Source organism: Anthonomus grandis, chromosome 11, assembly GCF_022605725.1.
Source record: "Anthonomus grandis grandis chromosome 11, icAntGran1.3, whole genome shotgun sequence".
Lineage (NCBI taxonomy): Eukaryota > Metazoa > Arthropoda > Insecta > Coleoptera > Curculionidae > Anthonomus > Anthonomus grandis.
Window position 1 is genome coordinate 15,171,663 of NC_065556.1, and position 19,703 is coordinate 15,191,365.

The following is a 19,703-nucleotide window of genomic DNA, read 5'->3' on the forward strand; positions in this document are numbered from 1 at the left end:
TATATATATATATATATATATATATATATATACATACATATACATATAGCGTTAATTGAAATTGCTGTGTTGCGTTTGGAAGTAGAGGCTGAATGAAGCAATTGGTCCGATTTATGGTCCTCATCATCCAAAAGTTCTTTTAATTCCTCGTCAACATCAGGTGTATTGGTGCAGGACGCTCTTCTGCAATTATAGCAGATTGGGAAACATTTCATTCCTTTCTTTCTGTAACCACAAGCATTTTGGCACCCCTTCAAACATTTGAACGCAGTGCTATTAAGCAGTTCTTGTGTGACTTGTTCTGCTGTTGATGGTACTGGGAGCATGCTAAGCTTAGTAAGCTTCCAAACCCATTGAAATGGGTCCTTCAGGTGACGACTCCATGAATGAATAATTGGTAGGTAAGGTCTCATTACATACAATCTAGCAGTTTCTTTAGCTGGAAGTACAGTTGCCAAGTTACTAAAGATGTAGCGAATAGTTTAAACTGTGTTTCATTCGGAGAACAAGATCGAAGAAGTGATCAGGCATACAAAGTCCCAATTACCTTTTCTCCAGCAGCACCAATTTCATTTGGAGTCGCGTCAAGATTTTTGAATATCTCGACAATGTTTTGTATTTCTGCATCTTTGTTAAAATGGTTGATGTTGAATCACATGCGCTAAACGCATGAAGAAATAACATTTTCTTTGACTGTTAGTGACATTTTGAAATGTGTTGGGGAATAGAAGATGGTCTATGTTTTTCCTTTTCTAGCTTCATCAAAAGCAACCTGTCGCTAATTGGAGTAAATGCACTAAGAATTACTAAAAGATTTATGTCTTCTTCTACCACATTCACACATTCGGAATGTGTATAGCATTTTCTATAGCCCTTTTGACAATAGTTGTGTCGGCATCCTCTGCAGCTTGTTCGATAGCGATGTTTTTGTCTCAAAATGTTGAATTAGCATTGAGATTAATCGTTTTATATTTCTCTCATTGAAAGGAAATTTCTTTTTTGATATTGTCAATCACATTGTTTCGTCAAATTCAACGTTCGCTGCAACAAAACTGCAGATTTTGTGCTCTACTCTGTAGGGTCTTCTGGATAGTCATCAAATACTCTGATAGATCGCGTGCTAAAGTTTTTGTTTCTTAAAACATTTTAGATAATCTACATAGATCCTAGTATTTGCTGAGGATCGAGAATTTTTCTCTCGACTCCCACTGTATTCGGTGAAGTAGGAATTCACCGTCAATTACATACAGAGCACTTGCGATAATTGACGGCGTATTGACTTGATCAAACAAGTCATAGAAAACTGATTTACGTGCCCTCTTTTTTTTCTGGAGAATTTCACTTGGCCAAAATTGCTTCCAAAAATGCTTTTGAGCCTGGAATTACCTATGAGCGTGACAGTAAAACAGCATTTCTCTCAAACTCCTCAGATGTGTTTGAAAATTTATTAAGAATATATGAAGAAGATTTCTTTTTAACATCCATGCCATCTATACCACTTGATTTACTTGAAAGTGGATTATGTTTATTGCACGTGGACTTCATGTATTTTCGTTGACAAGTATAAGTAAAAAACTGAAAAAAATTAAATTAAGACACCCTGTATACAGCACAAGCAGAACATTGGTGCAAAGTTCAACAAACTTTTTTTACATGCAAATAAAGGGATTAAAAGCATTTGCAGCTTTCGAAGAATTATTTAGCCTCTTTTTTTGGTTTGTTTTGTGGCCTACTAAGTTTTCTGTGCAATTTAGAACATAAATCAAGTTTTAAAATGTGATTTTTTTAAAAATGTGAAATTTCCTTTGATATTCTCTTTAACAGTGAAATTAATACTATAATCAAATAAAGTAAAATCGTTGGACCTTGGGAAATGTTATTAACAATATTTGAGAATATCTAAGTTCAAATTATTAAGTTGCACTAACACATACGCTACGAAATCAGTCTTTGTTTAGTATTTGGCTAATGAAGCTAAAAATCAGGTTTTGAATACTTTAGAATTTTATCTAAAACTCAAAATATAATTTAAGCTTCAACAGAATACACAGTTAGAGATATAAAAAATTGCAAATCAAATAATTTTAGTTTTAACATTTTAAATAATGTTGTTAAAAGACACAATTCACAATATAAACTCTTATCATCTGCAATACCAAAAATTACAGATAAAATTAGGTTTGTTGTTTGTTCATAATTCTTGATCAAGATCAATAGCTTGTAAATGTTTTTTTGTCCCTTTTTCTTTCGTTTCCAGAGTAAATGATTTCGAGTTATTTCTCACCACTTGTAAAGAGATACAAACATAATTAAATTGTGATTTTTACCAATGTAAGGAGTCATTATTGCAACCGTTCAAGTAAAAGTTATAGCAATAAACAGCTGCTGTCTTATACCAAAATCTTTTTGGTCGATTTGTAGTGTAGTTACCCAACAGACGAGGGTTAATAACTTTTGAATTTCAAACATCTTTGGAATCTCTGCTATCCTTGTGTTTTTTCTATACCTAGTGGCATAGTTGGATCTGATAGTAAACTCTGAGCTCTTAAACGTATCTAGTATAAATGATTGACTAAAGGCACATTTTTAGTGAAACCAAAAAACGTTTGAGTTTTATGATCAGATAAGAATTTCGTTAGTTACTTTGAATATTTACAACAACATCAGGGTTTTTTTCTTAAGGAAGGAAATGATAAAGGAACTTCAGTTTCTGTTGAGTGCACATTATATTTGTGTTATTCTTCGCAAGGTATAAAGAGAAAACAGTTTGCCTAGAACTAATAGAATTACCAAAGGGTGGATATTCTTACGAACTATAGTCACGGATTTATTATTAATTCTAAGTAGATGACACTACGCATGAAAGCTAGTAGCTGTGACATCTTCTGAAATGGTATAGTTCTCGAGATGTAAGGAACGACTTTCAGCGACAACTACAGCATGTCTTTCTACTTTCCATAAAATCTGGGGTTGTTTTTTCTTGGGGTTGGTTGTTCTTAGGAAAATTTTAGATTGTCTTCATCCCAGGACCTCCCTGATATTTCTCTCCATTTTCTTTAGCTCAATTGCACATCTATTTTTATGTAGCTCGCAGGAAAGTCCTGTTTCTACGAACTGAATCTCTCCCTTTAACTTAATACTGCTGTTTCCTATCGCACTGAGTTTCCCTAATCAATGTTCTATCATCTGATCTTGATGGCATGTAAATTAAGTGCTGATATGGTTGCTTGACTATCTGTGTACCAGTTAATGGAATTTGCTTTTAATGGGATAGGTTTTCCATTTACTTAATCAATGCTAATGTCAAATTTACGAGGAGATTCCTTAAACTTGTTTTTCAATATATAATGCCTCAACTTAACAACGAGATCTAAAATGAACGAGCCACTTGCGTCGTTTAGGAAAACTATTAGTAGAAAACCCAATAAATTAAACATAAAAGTACTGGTCTCAAGACTCATTTTAATATGAATTCATTTCTGCCCTCAACTTATGTCCTTGGAATGAAAAATGTCTCAACGTTTGAAGCACACAGACTCACAATGAAAACTTTTCCTTTTTAAAAACATTGTCACTTATCACCATTTCCTCACCTACTTGTACCATTAGTTAACCTCTAACAGTATTTTAAGGATATATATATACGTTTCAATATTTAGAAATACCATTCTTCACCTATTATACCAATCCTATTCTCTTTTCTAGGTCCATATACCAATAGGTAGACCGAGAAGGGAGCCTTGCGCCAAATGCAACCTCCCAGTGTTCATTGCCGAACGCCTTAATGTAGGAAAACTTCTATATCATCGTACCTGTTTCAAATGTGCCCGATGTAATTCACAACTAACTTTAGCCAACTATTACGAAACGGAGAACGGAGAATTTGTCTGTGAATTATGCCCCGACGAAGAAAAACCTATTACCAATACCAAGAAACTCACCCCAGAAACTGTACTGACAAGATCGCTGAGCGACGAAGAAAAAACGGCCAGTTTACGCACCTATGAAACCTCCGCCAGTAATAGATTTGAAACTGCTCTGGAGGCAGGGTTTACTTACGCGGACAGTTCCGAGTTCTCCATGGCAAGATCTCAATTCTTCCAAAGCCAAATGGAAGATTACCCCACCAAACCGCCACAAACCAGTAGTGATAATAGTAGTTTTCCTAGTGTAAAAAGTGACACTGATAAGTTTAGTGATAGTAGTGAGCAGACTCGAAATCGCATTGTTACCAAAGATGATACTTCTCCTATCCCGAGGCCGGGTAGCGTCAGGGCTAGGATGAAGTTATTTGAAAATAATGAAGATAATAAGTCTGATGTAAATAGTAGTGCAAAAAAAGCCAAAGTCGTCGCCATAGATGACTTGGAAGATTTTGACAACATTAGCAGGCAATCTGTTGATGTAAGTAGCAGAAAAGACATTTTTATAGAAACATCGTTTGTAGGCGATAGTAGTATTAAAGTGCACAGTGAAAATAGCGTTATAGAAATAAGTGACGGTAGTGTTGAAGCCATAAATCATTCCGTTAAGCAAAGTAACCTTGATGATAGTTGCATTATTATAGAAGATTCTTTAGAATCCTCTAATAATAAAGATTCCTTAAATAAAGCCGATGACAGTTTATTTTCGGTTCCGGATAGCGTTTCATCTGAAGATCCTGTTACGGCTAACAGAGATTATTGCACAACATATGAGGTCTTATCACAAGAAGATAAGCAAGAATTCAGATCCACTGAAAGTCTTTCATCCGCTCCTATTAACACAGAAATTAGTGAAGCATTGGTACCAGAACGAGATATCCAAGAAGAAAGTGTTTCTTCTCAAGATTCAGGTCCTGTTACTAGAGGATATTATACGGCATTTGAGGTATTATCACCTCAAGAAGATTCCCAGGAATTTAAATCTCCAGAAACCATTTCATCTAAAGATCTTCTTATTGTTGATAATATATTGCCTAAAGAAATTCAAGCAGAGCAATCCCCGGAAAGCATTTCTTTCGAAAGTCCTACCCCTATTGAAAAGGATTCTTTTGCTGTTAGTGTAAGTTCGCTTGAGAAAGAAAATGATGAAAATGTCGATGAATCTCAAAAATTATCTTCACCTATTACTTGTCAATCGAATGAGCCCCAAGAAGAAATTGAGGAAAAATTAGAAATTAACGAAAATGTAGCTGACGAAGATATTATTGAAATACAAAAGATAGAAACAAAAGAGGCTGAAGCCATTTCCGATAAACAGCCAAAGCCGCCAGAGCTAATCAAAAATCAAACGACTTCTTCCTTGTCTGAAGAGGTCTTACCGGACGTGAGGCCAATACCAGCAGCGAGGCCTAAAAAGAAAATGTCTTCTGGAATTAATGAGCCAGTAATTCAAAAAACCCCGGAGAAGTTAACTTTGAATCCGTTCGACGATGACGATGATGATGATGATGACAATGCAGAGGACTCGAAGAATCCATTTGCGGAAGATGCAAATAATGAAATCCAAGAGGTAAGATAACTTTATCTGATTGAAAAATAATTTATTGTTGACAAATCTATCTGTGTGTTACTAAATACAGTACATTGTATCCCATTTTGGCTATAATCAGGGTCTGGCTAAAATCTCCGTATTTATAAATCTCCTGTGTCATTTGTTCCATCAAACTTTTAATGCTGCAAATAAAAGTCAGTTACCTTTCTTTGTTTCTGCGATAAAGGATGAAAATGAAAAGTCAGTTTTAAGAAAAATCTTATTTTAGGCTTTGTATTAGTTACAAAAAAGTAGAACCAACTAAAATGGCTAGGATATATATAATATGAAATCCATATTTGTTGTTAAAAAAGATTATACTCGACAACTTGTCAAATCTCTTTTGTCCTTTTAGGAAAGTAATTTTTGTCGCCCTTTTAGGCATACTTGTGCTTAGTTATAGTAGAACATTTACTTAGAACATTGAAAGACTAGAATTAGCATTGCCATGCCATGGATCTATGTGCAGTTTGTTTGCTTGCATCTCTGATGCAATGATGCCAAATGCTTACGTAGAACTGTCAGTCAAATTGAAGTCAAGATTGAAAGTTAAATAAACGTAGATAACGTATATTAGAGAAAAAGGCAACAACATCGCAACACCGCTCAATAGCATTGTTGATTCCAGCGACACAAGTACCGTAAACCGGGGTTACTTTGTCACTTTTTGAACACACTTTTACTTGTAACTCCGGTATCCTTCGGAATTTGGGTGGCCAAAAATTATGAGTATACCGACGAAATCATCCTCTACAACTTCAACTATGCTAATTTTTTTTTATAAAAAGCGATTTAGCTAAAAAAAATATATTGATGGTGACAAAGTAACCCCGTGGTTGGGGCTATTTTGTCACAAAGTTTTATTAACGTTTAAAACACCTTAAACGACGTTATACTGACAAAGAAACCCCAGATATGGGGCTAAAATATATTGGCGTGTGTCATATAGGTAGGTACCTAATTTTTTTTTAACATCCAAATGGTGAAAAACACGAAAAATAAACAACTTGCTTATAGAAAAGTTGAAAAATATTTATTTCTAGTAAACAAACCAGAAAACAAAACAAGAAAATAGAAAACAAACTCATACATACATTTTGGTATCGGTAGGTAGTAGGCAATTAATGCCTAAATAAACAGGAACTTTGACACAACCTTAATGCTGTAGTAAACATACAAAAAAATTCAACTTAAACTCAACAAAACAAAAAGTGAAAACTTCACTGTGGTTAATCAATACGGCACTAAACGTTAAGGCACTAGACTTTAGTTAGGCACATATTCGTCTTCTTCGTCTGTATGATAGGGATCTTCATCCGAACTATCTTCACATCTATCACAAATGAAATAGGGATCCCTACTATCAATATTACAGATGCCACAAATCCATTTTTGGCATTTGCAGCATTTTATCCATTCAACTCGATATTTGTAGTTTTCCCACAAACACTTACAGATGCCACATTTGTTTGAATCATCTATTCTTCGTATCGATTTTCTTAATGGGAGATTTTTTTCTTTACCGTTAACACCCAACTTTGATTTATTTGTTGCGCTCTTCGAATTTCCTTTAGAGGTGGATGGTTCTGCATCATCATCGACAATATTCATGGCGCTCTCGCCTACTTCTGAGGAGGTGATGGACGAAACGTTTTGCCCTGGTTCTATTTTTTTTTCTCGTTTTCTTTTCTTCTCGGGATTTTGAACTCCCCTATGTTCTTTTAACACCTCAACTAAACTTTCGTCTAATGTTCTCCCAATTTCTTTTTCCTGAACAGCAGTATCGGGAAGTTTTCGTAGAACCTCTTGCGCATTACATGGATATAAGCCGGTGGTGCGAAATCCTGATATTAAATTTTGCGACATCGTCGCTAATGGCCACCCAAAGTCTGTTCAGTAAAATGGGAAATTGTTCTTTTGGAATTGACCCAGGATATCGACTTTCTCTTCGCCAGCTTTCGAGAATATCACGCCATCTCTTCTTCATTGGTCCGAATACCGCCACATCTAATGGTTGCATTAGATGTGTGGCATTGGGAGGAAACGAGCTCATACATATATATCATGTTATTGTGCTGCCTGTACGACACTTGGAGCAAAATATCTGGCCAAGTTGTCTCCTACGAGGTTCACTCTTTTCCCAGGTTCTCTTGTTCTTAGGACATGTCGAAGTAAAATTTCCTTAAACCATATCTCGAATAAGTTAGTCAAACCAGCCACTTGGACTATTTTTGTAAACTGTTCCTGGTGGGCCGCCTTTACACCAGTTTTCATAAATATTATTGGCTTAATATACCACCATGGGCGGCAACAAGACTTCACTGGCGCTACTGCAGACCCTTATACTAATGGCTGTCCTGGAATGATTTTGGACATGTTCGACCCTTTTCGAGTTTCGTGCAACAATGACTTTTCTAGCACCGGGGTCATCAGTGACGTTTGTTTCGTCATAGTTATATATATGATCCCCACTAGAGTCTAACAATGCAGGTTTAATATTTGCAAAAAACTTCAAAACATCCTCTTGGTCCACTGAGGATCGGGATCTTTTGATATTCGAGGCTATTCGAACAGATAAATTGTTTTGTTTGATGAAAGCACTAACCATATCATCCCCAGGGGTGTTTTCTTTTAATACAGGTATAACAATATCCTTTTTGTCAAGGTATTTTTTAATAAGAGCCTTTATATCTGCCTTTGTTAGTGGAAATCCCCATTCTGCCACGACTCAAGGATCTTGATATTAACCCTTCTTCTTCCTTACTGAGGACTGTTGGATGTCCAACAGACTTTGGGTGCCTTCCAAGGCATATTTTATAGACTAGAGTCATGCGTGGGATCCTATAGGTTTGGGCCGCTAGTTTTTTGCTCATACCACTTCGAACGGCCTCCACTGCTTTTTCTAAATTTTCTTCGCCATAGTTGGCATATGGTCGCCTGCCAGGGGTTTTTTCGTAGGTCCTCATGGTTTAGTTAATTACTTGGATCTGTAACAAAAGAACTATCATCATGTTTTAAATTGCAGCCGCACATTTTTCCCTTCATAAAAAAAAACAATGGCGCGCTTCGGACGTGACAAAGTTACCCCTGGGTGACAAAGTAACCCCGGTTTACGGTAATCTTTACCAGTGACGTCGTCAAAAAATATTTATGTGATAAATATTTATTATTAATAGATTATGCTTTAAATTATAAACAATATTACCGTTTATGAACTCTTTATGAGTGTTTTTAACGTACTTTATTAAAGTGAAGGTACTTATCCAATAAAAAACATTTTTATCGAAATAAAATATTTTTATAATTATTATAGATTTCTTAAGTTAAGTTTTTATTATTCTATGTTATATTATTCGATGTTATGACAATATCGGTATTTACTTGTGAAAAACTCGACCTTAATTGCCTTTTTTCTATGGTGCGGCACAAGTTTCGTAATAGTTTACAAAAACACCCAAATGCGTCTTTTTACAATCAATAACTAAAGAAAAAACACAGAACTTCACAAATACCGAATGTAAACACAAAGCCGGTTGTCAAGATGACAATTCGCAAAATGACATCAGCTTTTGCCTGCAGTGTTGCCATTTCAAATTTGTTAGAATCGGTTTTGCGCTTAGAATAACATATATCTATTTCTACTTTTTATTTTTAATCCAAAATCTAACATCAATAAGCTAAATTAACAGTATTATATGTTGATATATAGCTGAAAATTTCCTCTTTTGAAAATGCGTGTAAACTTGACAACAGAGAATCGATGAATATATTTGTAAACAAAACACCCTTCTTGCCCCTGTGAACATGTTGAACTCAAACAAAGTTGTTATTTACTAATTCTAGCCTTTCAATGTTCTATGAATAAGGCACACAAAACAATGGGTTTCATTGTCAGATCTACTAAGAATTTTAATGTGGAGTGTTGTCTGAAATTATTTGACAGTCTGGTATTACCGAAGTTGGAATATGCTTGTATAATTTGCTCCCCTCAATATGAGGTTTGGATTAAAACCATTGAGTACATACAGAGAAAATTTCTTAAGTATATATATTTTTTTTAAATGTGGATGATATTGCCCAAAGCAGGGCTATGACTATTATTTACTTTTACATAAATTTCATAGATTAACTTTGGAAAATCGGTGCATCAGAACTGGTATTACATATCTGTTTAAAATTTCAATCAACAAAATTGGTTGTCATTCAATGCTGCCGTTTGTAAATGTTGCCGTTGTAAATGTTAAATATTCCAGAAAAATAAAGATGTTTCATTTAAGCCACCCTAGAACGAATACTTATAAAAACTCACCCATTTACAAAATGTGCAATCATTTATTTTATTCTTAGCATAAGAAGATAACTTGGTGTTATTCTTCTTTCTGTAGTGTTAGGTTTAATTGTTTTTTAGTGCATTTGAATATACATATTTTTCTTTATATACACTGGTGGCCAAAAGTAGATTAACAAATTCCATTTTTATGGATATATTTTATCTGAAGCAAAGGAAAAACCGGTTGAGCTTATTAGTGTTCAAGAATATAAACAACATAGTTTAAAGAAACAAATTCCATAGATTTTTATTGCTTGCACTTTTTCTCAATATTTTTTTTATCAGATTCCAATAATTTTGTTTGATTGCTAGGTGGCCAAAATTGGATTGACAAACAACATATTTATTTAGTCTCTGAGTTTTATGCGTCGGTTTCTGTTGATTTGACTTTCCTTACTATTAGTTTTCAAAAATATTCACAATACCACGTGGTATAACTTTGTCGATCGATATTAAGATGCGAATAATCGACGATTACCGGAAAGGGATTAAACAGGCGGATATTGCTCGAAAATTTTCTCTTTTGAGGGTAACAGTAAGTCAAATAATAAAAAAAATTAATCTCCGTGGAAGTGTTGTTCCTCTAAAAAAAACTGGCCGACCAAAGAAGACCACTAGTCGTGTTGACAAATTAATTTTGAAAAAAACAAAACTTGACCTTGTGTGGGTTCAGTTAGTTGTCGTACCATTAGAATGAGACTTCAATATAGTGATTTAAAAACAAGACGCCCTGCAAAGAACCCACTGCTAAGTTTAAAAAACATACGGGTGCGATTGAGCTTTGCTCGAGAACATAGTCACTGGACAGTCTCAGAAAAAGGTTATTTTTCGTGATGAATCAAAGTTTAATTTGATTAATTCGGATGGCAGAAGATATGTTAGGCGTCCTGTGAACCAAAGGTATGATCCCAAATATACGGTGTCCACAGTCAAGCATGGAGGTGGTTCCGTGATGGTGTGGGGGTGTTTTTCGGGCTATGGGATGGGTCCACTACACTTGATAGAAGGCACGATGGATCGTTTCATGTATAAAGACATACTGCAGGATGTTATGGTACCTTACGCTGATGAAGTTATGCCACTCAACCACTACTTTCAACATGATAACGATCCGAAACACGCATCCAAGGTCGTTAAGCAATGGTTGACCCAAGAAAAAATTAATGTTATTAAATGGCCATCACAGTCACCGGACCTAAATCCGATCGAGAACATTTGGGATTACATTGATCGTCACATCCGATGTAAAAATTTCAAAAATAAACAAGAACTTTTTGAAGCTTTGAAGGCATGCTGGATATCTATTGACACATCCTGCATTGACAATTTAGTTAGGTCAATGCCCAAAAGGTTGGTGGAAGTGAGAAGAAATAGAGGCTATGCATCGCATTATTGAATAAAACCTTTTAAATTTTCTATACTTATTTTTATTTTAGTAAGCTTTGAATTTGCCAATTTAATTTTGGCCACTTGATAATTGTTTAGTTTTTTAATTTTTTTTATAAAATTCGGTATTACGAATAAATAGTTTAAATATAATTAAACATTACAAATAGACTCCGTTGTTTTTTAATCAGGTACTGTCCCACCTAATTTATCATTTCCTAAACCGTGATATAAACAAATTTAAAAAATAAGTAGTTGTCAATCTACTTTTGGCCACCAGTGTATGTATATTTGTAATTAAGCCTCAGGCTGTTGATTGTATGTATTCTCTCAAATTGAAAATTTCTCAAATTATTATTTAAAATCCATTTATTGAAATCTAAACCTTGATTTTAACAATAGAAGAGAATCACCTCCAGCCAACCAGATAACCAAAAGACCCCGCCAAGACCCAAAAAACGAATCCCCGCTTTAATAAGCACATCCGAACTATGTTGGGCGACCCCAGACCATCTCCAAGGAGTACAACACGAGCGTCACAGCATAAATCCATTTGATGATGATGATGATAGTGAACCAGAAGTTACTTTTGATGAGCCTAAAGAAGAGATTCGAGAAAGGAAAAAAATCGGATTGAGAGAAGAAGACAAACAAAAATTGGCCAGGGAAAGTTTTAATCCATTCGACGATGATGAAGATGAGGAGGAAATTGAGGCTTCTGTACGACCGGTGCCAGTTCCCACTCCTAGAACTACCAAGTAAGTGCTTTATCAATTTTAATGTATTAGCCTTGTTTCCACAACATACACCTTAATTGCTATACACTTGATCTAGTTTAGGTTGCGTGAAAGAACTTGAAAAAAAAGTGATAATTATTATTACCAATTATGTTTTAATACATGTAACGACCCTGCTTTCCCACGCCGCCGATCTTGCAAAACATTATTACTTCTTTGGCGACAGTAGTGAAAAAGAGTGCGAAGCCCACGCTAAAATTTTAGTACGCAAGCATATGAAGGGATAAGAAGGAAAAACTGGTCGTATAGTAGATTAATTTTATAATTAAACCAACTAATTTGTCGAGCTTCCTGATTTTGTGTTCGTTAGTCTGTCTAGGAATTTTAATGTCTATAAAGGTAGTAATGAATTTGAATTATACACAGAGAAAGTCTTATAAGGCGTGAATCAAAGATCAATTATTATTGATTAAATGACATAAATTGTTTTAATCTACATGAAATTAGCAAACAAATTTGTTTTTTGTTTACCTTGTTTGTTTTAGGTTGCTCAAATTGGCTTTGTCTACTAATCTAAAAATCTTAATTTGATCAAGCTTGTCTTTATTCATTAGTAAAGACTGAAATGAGTTCATTGAAAGAGGGCTAGATCAGACCACCTGATTGGTCCTGGTAATCCTTGGTGGGGTATGAATACTTCTTTTCCTTAGGTTTACCACGTCTTGCTTTTGCGCTTAACGTTCTCTTAATAATAAGAACTGACTTAAAAATTGTTTAGATTGTTATTCTTGTATTACCATCAGTTTCATACATATATTCCCTATTCTGTTGACCTCCTCTTTATGCTATGTGTTCTTGTTTTGAAAACTTTATTTTCAAAACCTACTTTTCCTATTTTTTTTATCGCCTTTCCATGTATTTTGGATGATTGACTCAGTGAAGCTATAGTAGTTAATTTCAACCAGAGAGTCGCAAACTTAAACAAACTTTATTTGATACAAGAATAGTGTGAACAAGTTTCGAATAAGTAAAATTTTATACGAATACCAATAAGTAACGTCTCTAAGGGTAGAATCTTAAGAAGGGTTGAATCCCATATGTTTTATTTTCAATCATATTTGTTTACCTATTCGGCTTTAGATATCTCAATTTATGTATGCATTAAGAATGACTATTACAAGATAAGCTACTGGATGGAGATTAATGGAAAAAACTCATAATTCATCCAAGAACTTTATTACAACTTATGTGCGTGTAAATAGTAATAAATTAAACTCCAAGTCACAGGTTTTAAATATATTGAATATAAATATATTGAAACAAGTGTAATCAAACGATTACACGTGTTTAACCTGTACAGAACAACAACACTATATATTAAACGTCCAGGGGCAGGGTAAAAATTAAAAGGTAATACTATAGGGCGGAACCTAGTTATCAAATATTCAAAATAGAAACAAAACAAAATGAGGTTAGGTTTGAAAGCAAAAATATAATATAAAGAATATGTGAAAAATTAAAAATTTCAAATTTAGGAAAGTTTGTCAAATTTAGGAATCGAACCATGTACCTCTGTGTTATAAGTAGGTAGCATGAAGCCTTGCCTTAGATTGGATTAGTGTAGTGCACTTATAGTACACAGTCAAATAATTAAAAATCAAGTGGGATTCAAAATATCGTTCACATAATTGGGCATTAGACTTTTCTTATTTCCAATTTTTCTAGAAGATCCAACTTTTTACTATTTAATACTTTCACTATGGTAGTAGAATATCGTACAGGTAGTAGATGGTTAACAAAAGTTGATATCGTTTCCGTGACGTCAGAGTTTCTATGTTTGTTATACAGGCTTAAGTGTTCCAATACCCCCAATAATATATAGTCTGTAATTTTGGTGTAAATTAGGTTTAATTAATAAGTGTTCATAAAGCTTATTATTTCTGTTTCTTTCTTACAGAATATCTGATGCTGCTTAGTATAGGTGAAACACATGTAATCCTTTGACCTTATATTCAATATATTTGAGAAATTACATATTGATCATTTATTACTATTCAATTTAAGCCAGTCTCTTAAGAAAAAACGTTATATTTCTTCGGGTTGTCTGCGTAGACAGTAGTAAACATTGAAAAAGTTTTAAATACTCACCTTAAGGAATAATTGTAAATTATATTCCCTCCATACAAGAAATAGCTCAATTATACTACCAGGAAGAGAAAACAAATAAATGAGACAAGAATTGAAAATCAACTTAGAAGTACTAGAAATGTAGCACAAAATAAGATGTTGCAAATTATACTCAATAAATGATTAAGTAACTTAATAACTGTTACTGAAGCTAATACATATATACTTTATAATTATTGTACGTAAGTATTCACTAACTGTTCAATCATGCTTAACTCTATTAATGAAGCCTCAAAGTTCTTTACAAAAAACTGGAAATATGAGTAGGTGTTATTTTTCATGGAAATTGTTGAGGTGAACAGCCAAAATGCAGCTATTTATTGCAACAGCATACACTTTAAATTAGAAATCACTTATTAACAGTAGATAAATGTTCTATTTTACTTTTATTATGTCTCTTGCACTAGCCTTTTTTTCATTAAATCATTTCTTTCATTATGAGAGGTTTCTGCTCTGCCCACCTTGAGTAGTTAGGAGTAATATCACTACTCATTAAAACAAGTTCTGGATTCATTGTTTACTGTTTATTCGTTTATAATCATTAGACTGAAATCTTAAGTGGCGATACTACATTATCCTTAATCTATGAAACCCTAAGAGAGAACAACCAGTTATATTTAAATACAAGAATAATTTTAAGTAGTCACTATCTCGCTTTCTTCGTGAGTTTTATTAGTCAAAGCACGTTAAGCTTCTAAAGTTCTTTAAGTTTCTTTAAATAATGGTCACAATGCAACGTCCGCCTTTCAAGATACTTTACTTTGTGTCCTTGTAAATTACATTTTACTACTAGTAAGAAAAAAAATGTAAACTTTCTCAAGATAATGGCCCATTTTCTGACCTTACACTAAGTGCTAAATATTGTAGGAAGTTTAGGGATTCCACGCGATGTCAAAGTTTTATTTATGTAGAAGCTTTGGACGTTTCAACCTTTTCTTTTACTTACTAGTAAGTAAGAGTTCATTAAAAAAGAATCAGTGTCTAAGTACATATGTCAGTTAATAGGGATGCATAAATGTATGATTTGGTTAAATATTCTTGATGGTACTCTTTATTATTTTGAACAAATTTGACAAAACAACCTAATTTATAAATTATTTTAAATTAATTTATACCCAATACATTTTTTTAAATTGTTGGTCATATCATAATAATGATCCTATAAGTGACCAATTTATTAATTATAATAAATAAATTAGACATGCAATCAATACGTATGACTTTCATATAGTATGCCACCGGACTAATTAAATCGTAAACGACACTGAAAATGGTACGGATTAGTCATTTACCCGGCAAACTGGAAATTTAGTCGTCACGAAACTACTTCTTCATTTACATGAAATGGTACTATGGTACCAAAGAACATTGTTTGCGCACGTCGGAAGCCCTTATGGTACCGTTTATTATTTTAATTGTTGCGTGTCACTGAACTCATTTTTATGCCTGAGCGGTACCGCGACGGTGCATATCCTATTCTTGTGTTTTCGTACTTAAAAAAAATTATGTACTTTGTGCGGTAGGTAGTACTTGGAAGTGACGTGCGTTTGCCTTTAACGCGTGAGTGAATTAAATTATTCATGTTTGGTGCGATCAAATTACCGGGTCTATCGCATAGTCATCTGTCTACCTACAAATTAATTAGTTCATATTATAATCAATATTATGCTGAAATATCGGGTTACAAGATCTTCTTCGGCTTCGGCGGTTTATCCCAGGCCTGAGTCATTGTTGGTAAATGATACCGAGTCTGTGGCCAGCAGCAAGGATTCTGCATATTGCTCAGAAATGTAGGTTTCAGTTTTTGTTTTATTTCACAGTCCTATCATATTTCAGGTTTTATTGTTTTAAAATTTTCTTTCAAAAATTCTTTTAAGTTCAAATAGTTTATTTTAGAATAGCAATTTCATTGTTATTTTAAATAGAAGAACTTATACATTTCCACTACATCTAATAATTTTCATTTTTTTTTAATTCTTTTCAATCCCATAGAAACAATGATACACAAAAATATAAGTTTATATCGTATTATATTATGTCAACAATTTTTTTTGTGCATTTTAGTATAAAAATAAATTTTCTAGGACTTTTGTATTTATCATCTTTTTAAAACCGGTTTTAAAACAGAACTACGAGCCTTTTAGGTATAATTGCCGAGTAATCAGATATGTACTGACATCTATAATTCTTAAAAATTCAACGTTAATTCTAATTTAATGGTTGCGATAAATAGCCACAAGACTTTTTTAATGTCACGGCCAAAAACACCTCTTTTTATAAAAAAATATATTTTACCAGGATTTAGAAATACTTCTCTCTAACGTACTTGCATTTAGCACAAGATGTTTTAAAATAGCTTAAGCAGAATCTGATGGTACATACATATGCATGTACTTACAAAATTTCATAAATTCAGATAAGGTTTACTTATAATGACTTTTTCCAATTTTAGCCAATTAGCAGTTCTGTAACAATTTTTAAAGGTATTCAATTTTGGAAGAAATACGTAGTCTTTTCTCACCCAAGTTTAAAAAAATTTTTTTTGGCCTTAAGAACACCAGCGTAAGCAGCTTCTATTTTTTATTCTAGATTTAAGGGTGGGCTAAGTACAGCTACAATGCTTGCTAAAGTAGTCGATGATATTTTTAAAAGCACAGATCAAGGCAACATTACAGTTCGTGCATTGTTTCATTACTCAAAGGCATTTGATAGGTACGATTAATCATGTGATTTTAGTATCCCAGCTTAAATATTTTGGATTTTCGGAAGTCATCTTCTTTGATTGAGGCATATTTATTATAGAAATATTAAAAAATTTGCTAAAAAGATTATGGCCATTGCTTTTTATAATTTACACTTCCGTCTTTATTAAATTTACAGTAATGTCGTTTAAAAAAAATATCATGTCATGGCTTATGCTGATTACGCTCAACTCTATATTGCTTTGCTCCCCTAAAGTTCTTAAAGCAGAAAAAAAACTTATTGGAGATGGACCACACAGGTCATAGGGCACTTGAAAAGAACCATTTTTTACAGTTATCGCATACCATTGTTATTGACAATCGTCCCAAGTTGCTCCTGGTTTCTGGATCCAATAACAGTGGTTTTCAAAAGCATCCTTGTATACAGTTTGGTGATATCCAAGACGTTCAATGCTTTCTGAAATCACTTGCTGGTTGCTGCATATGCATATCACAGGTACTTATATTAAGCTTCACTCTGCTGTGAATTCTATAAACAACAGCTCTATTGACAAGTGCCTTTTTTTACAGTAAATTTTGCCTTTGATCTGTTCTTCATTTTCCTGCTAAATATTCAGTCTATCAGAAAAAAACTGATGATTTATATATTCTCTTAGAAGAATTAAAATTTCCTCATTTAGTTTGCATTACAGAACATTGGCTAAAGCTTGATGAATCAGTTTATTTATCCAAAGGCACTGTTCTTTCTAAATTAAGCACATCTAGTTTTATTCATGGAGGTACACTTTTGTTAGTGAGCAGGGAGGCGGAGGATAGATTTAATTTTATTAGTGTAAATAAATTTGACAAGTTGATTGTTAAACGAGTTTCAGAACTTTCTATAGCTTATTGCATGTTCTAGAACCGACCAGATTAACTAGTATACAGTATTGTGCATAAAAAAAAAATATATATTATATTTGTTTAATTTATTCATACATCAATACATAATAATATAAATTACATGAATGTAGGAATGTAGGAACATACTCATAGGCACCTAGGTAACTTAAAACCTGAATGAGCCTGTTAACAAGATTTTTTATATTACAAAATATCAATAAATCCATCTGATGCTAATTTATATTCACTTAAGACCTAAACTACATATTCGGTTACTTAAACCTAACCTATATAAATTCCAATTTATAATTTTAACTGCTGTTAAATAGTTCTTTAACTTTTTTATTATTTGTATAAATATAATGTCTGCAAGATTTCTTAAATTTTTTTTTATTCGCTATTTTTCTTATATCTTTTGTAACTAAATTAAATATTTTTGGTGCAAAATAATTTATAAAACGCTTATTTAAATTTGTATTACTTTTGGGAGTTTTTAAGTGTTCATTCATCTTATTGCGAGTATTAAAGGTATGTGTTACAGCAATATTCAGTTCAGGATTTTTATGAACAAAGCAACAAACTTCCAAAACATAAAGTGATCGGACATCAAATATATCACATGAGTACAATAAATTGGTTGAATATAGTTTATTTTTCCCAAACATGATTTTTAAAATATAATTTTGTACCACATTTAAGGGTTTCAAAGAAGTTTGGTACAGTCCACCCCATGCAACAATACCGTATCTAATCAATGACTCAACCAATGCCCTATAAACTGCAACCAACAATTTCCGGCTTAAGATTTGTTTTAGAATGTAAAATTTGTGTAAGAGTTTTCGAATATTTTTGGTTAGATTTAAAATGTGGTGATTCCATTTTAGATGCTTATCAATAGTAACACCCAAATATTTAGTGAAGTAAACTTCTTTAATAATATTATCCTGTTGTGTATTGTTTTCTATATCAAGAGAATTAAATGATGGGCGGTTTGCTTCAGTTAATGAAAATGCAATATAGTGAGTTTTTGATATGTTAAGTGATAATTTAAAAGTGTCTAGCCAGTTTTTTATCTTACGTATTCCGATTATTGCACTGTCTTTCACATTTTCCCATGTTGTTCCAGAGAAAATTATTGCCGTATCATCTGCGTATGATATAACAGCACCATCTTTAATTTTTAATTCTGTTAGTGAGTTAATATATGTAATGAACAGTAAAGGTCCTAACACGGTTCCCTGAGGTATTCCTATTTTTATTTCTAATGGTTCACTTAATGTATCCTCAATTTTTAAATATTGCTGCCTTCCAGTTAAATAACTTTGAAAAACCTCCAATACTGGGCCCCTAACTCCATTTGAAGATAAAACATCCAAGAGAAGATCATAGGGCACAGTATCAAAGGCCTTTGCCAAATCCAGAAATACTGTAATACATTTCTTGTTCTTTTCCAGTTTATCTGTTATTTGTTTAGTAAGTTGATATAGGGCATCTGTTGTACTTGACCCACTAAGAAAACCGTATTGTCGTTTCGATATTAAGTTTTTACTTTGCAAAAATGTCATTAACCTATCTTTCAGGCACTTCTCAAAAACTTTAGCAAAATTATTTATTACACTGATTGGTCGATAATTATTTATATTACTTTTTTCTCCGGATTTAAAAATAGGTGACACAATTGATATTTTAAATTGTTCAGGGACTTTTCCCGTAGTGAATATTAAATTAATAATATGGGCGAGGGGGCGAACTAAAAATAAATGTGTCTTTTTTATTAAAGAAGAGGTAAAGTTATCTATCCCTGGAGAGCTATTGTTCTTAAGATTGTTAATCTGTTTAATTATATCATTATTATCAACTGGACTTAAATAAAATGAATTCAACAAGGCTGTATTTACATCTATTTCATTCTGGCTAGTTTTAATTTTGTTATACATTTCCAGTCCAATGTTAGTAAAGTAATTG

General features: G+C 33.1%; 1 protein-coding gene across 4 annotated transcripts in view; it reads left to right on the top strand.

The window, feature by feature from the left end:
* LOC126742470 (MICAL-like protein 1) overlaps nucleotides 1-19,703 on the top strand; it is a 231,987-nt gene that overhangs the window by 196,299 nt on the left and 15,985 nt on the right. For all 4 annotated transcript variants that reach the window (XM_050449113.1, XM_050449114.1, XM_050449115.1 and 1 more), the window contains 2 exons: nucleotides 3,706-5,493; nucleotides 11,633-11,988. In XM_050449113.1, coding sequence (XP_050305070.1) covers nucleotides 3,706-5,493; nucleotides 11,633-11,988 — 2,144 coding nt within the window. The remainder of the gene's footprint in view (nucleotides 1-3,705; nucleotides 5,494-11,632; nucleotides 11,989-19,703) is intronic.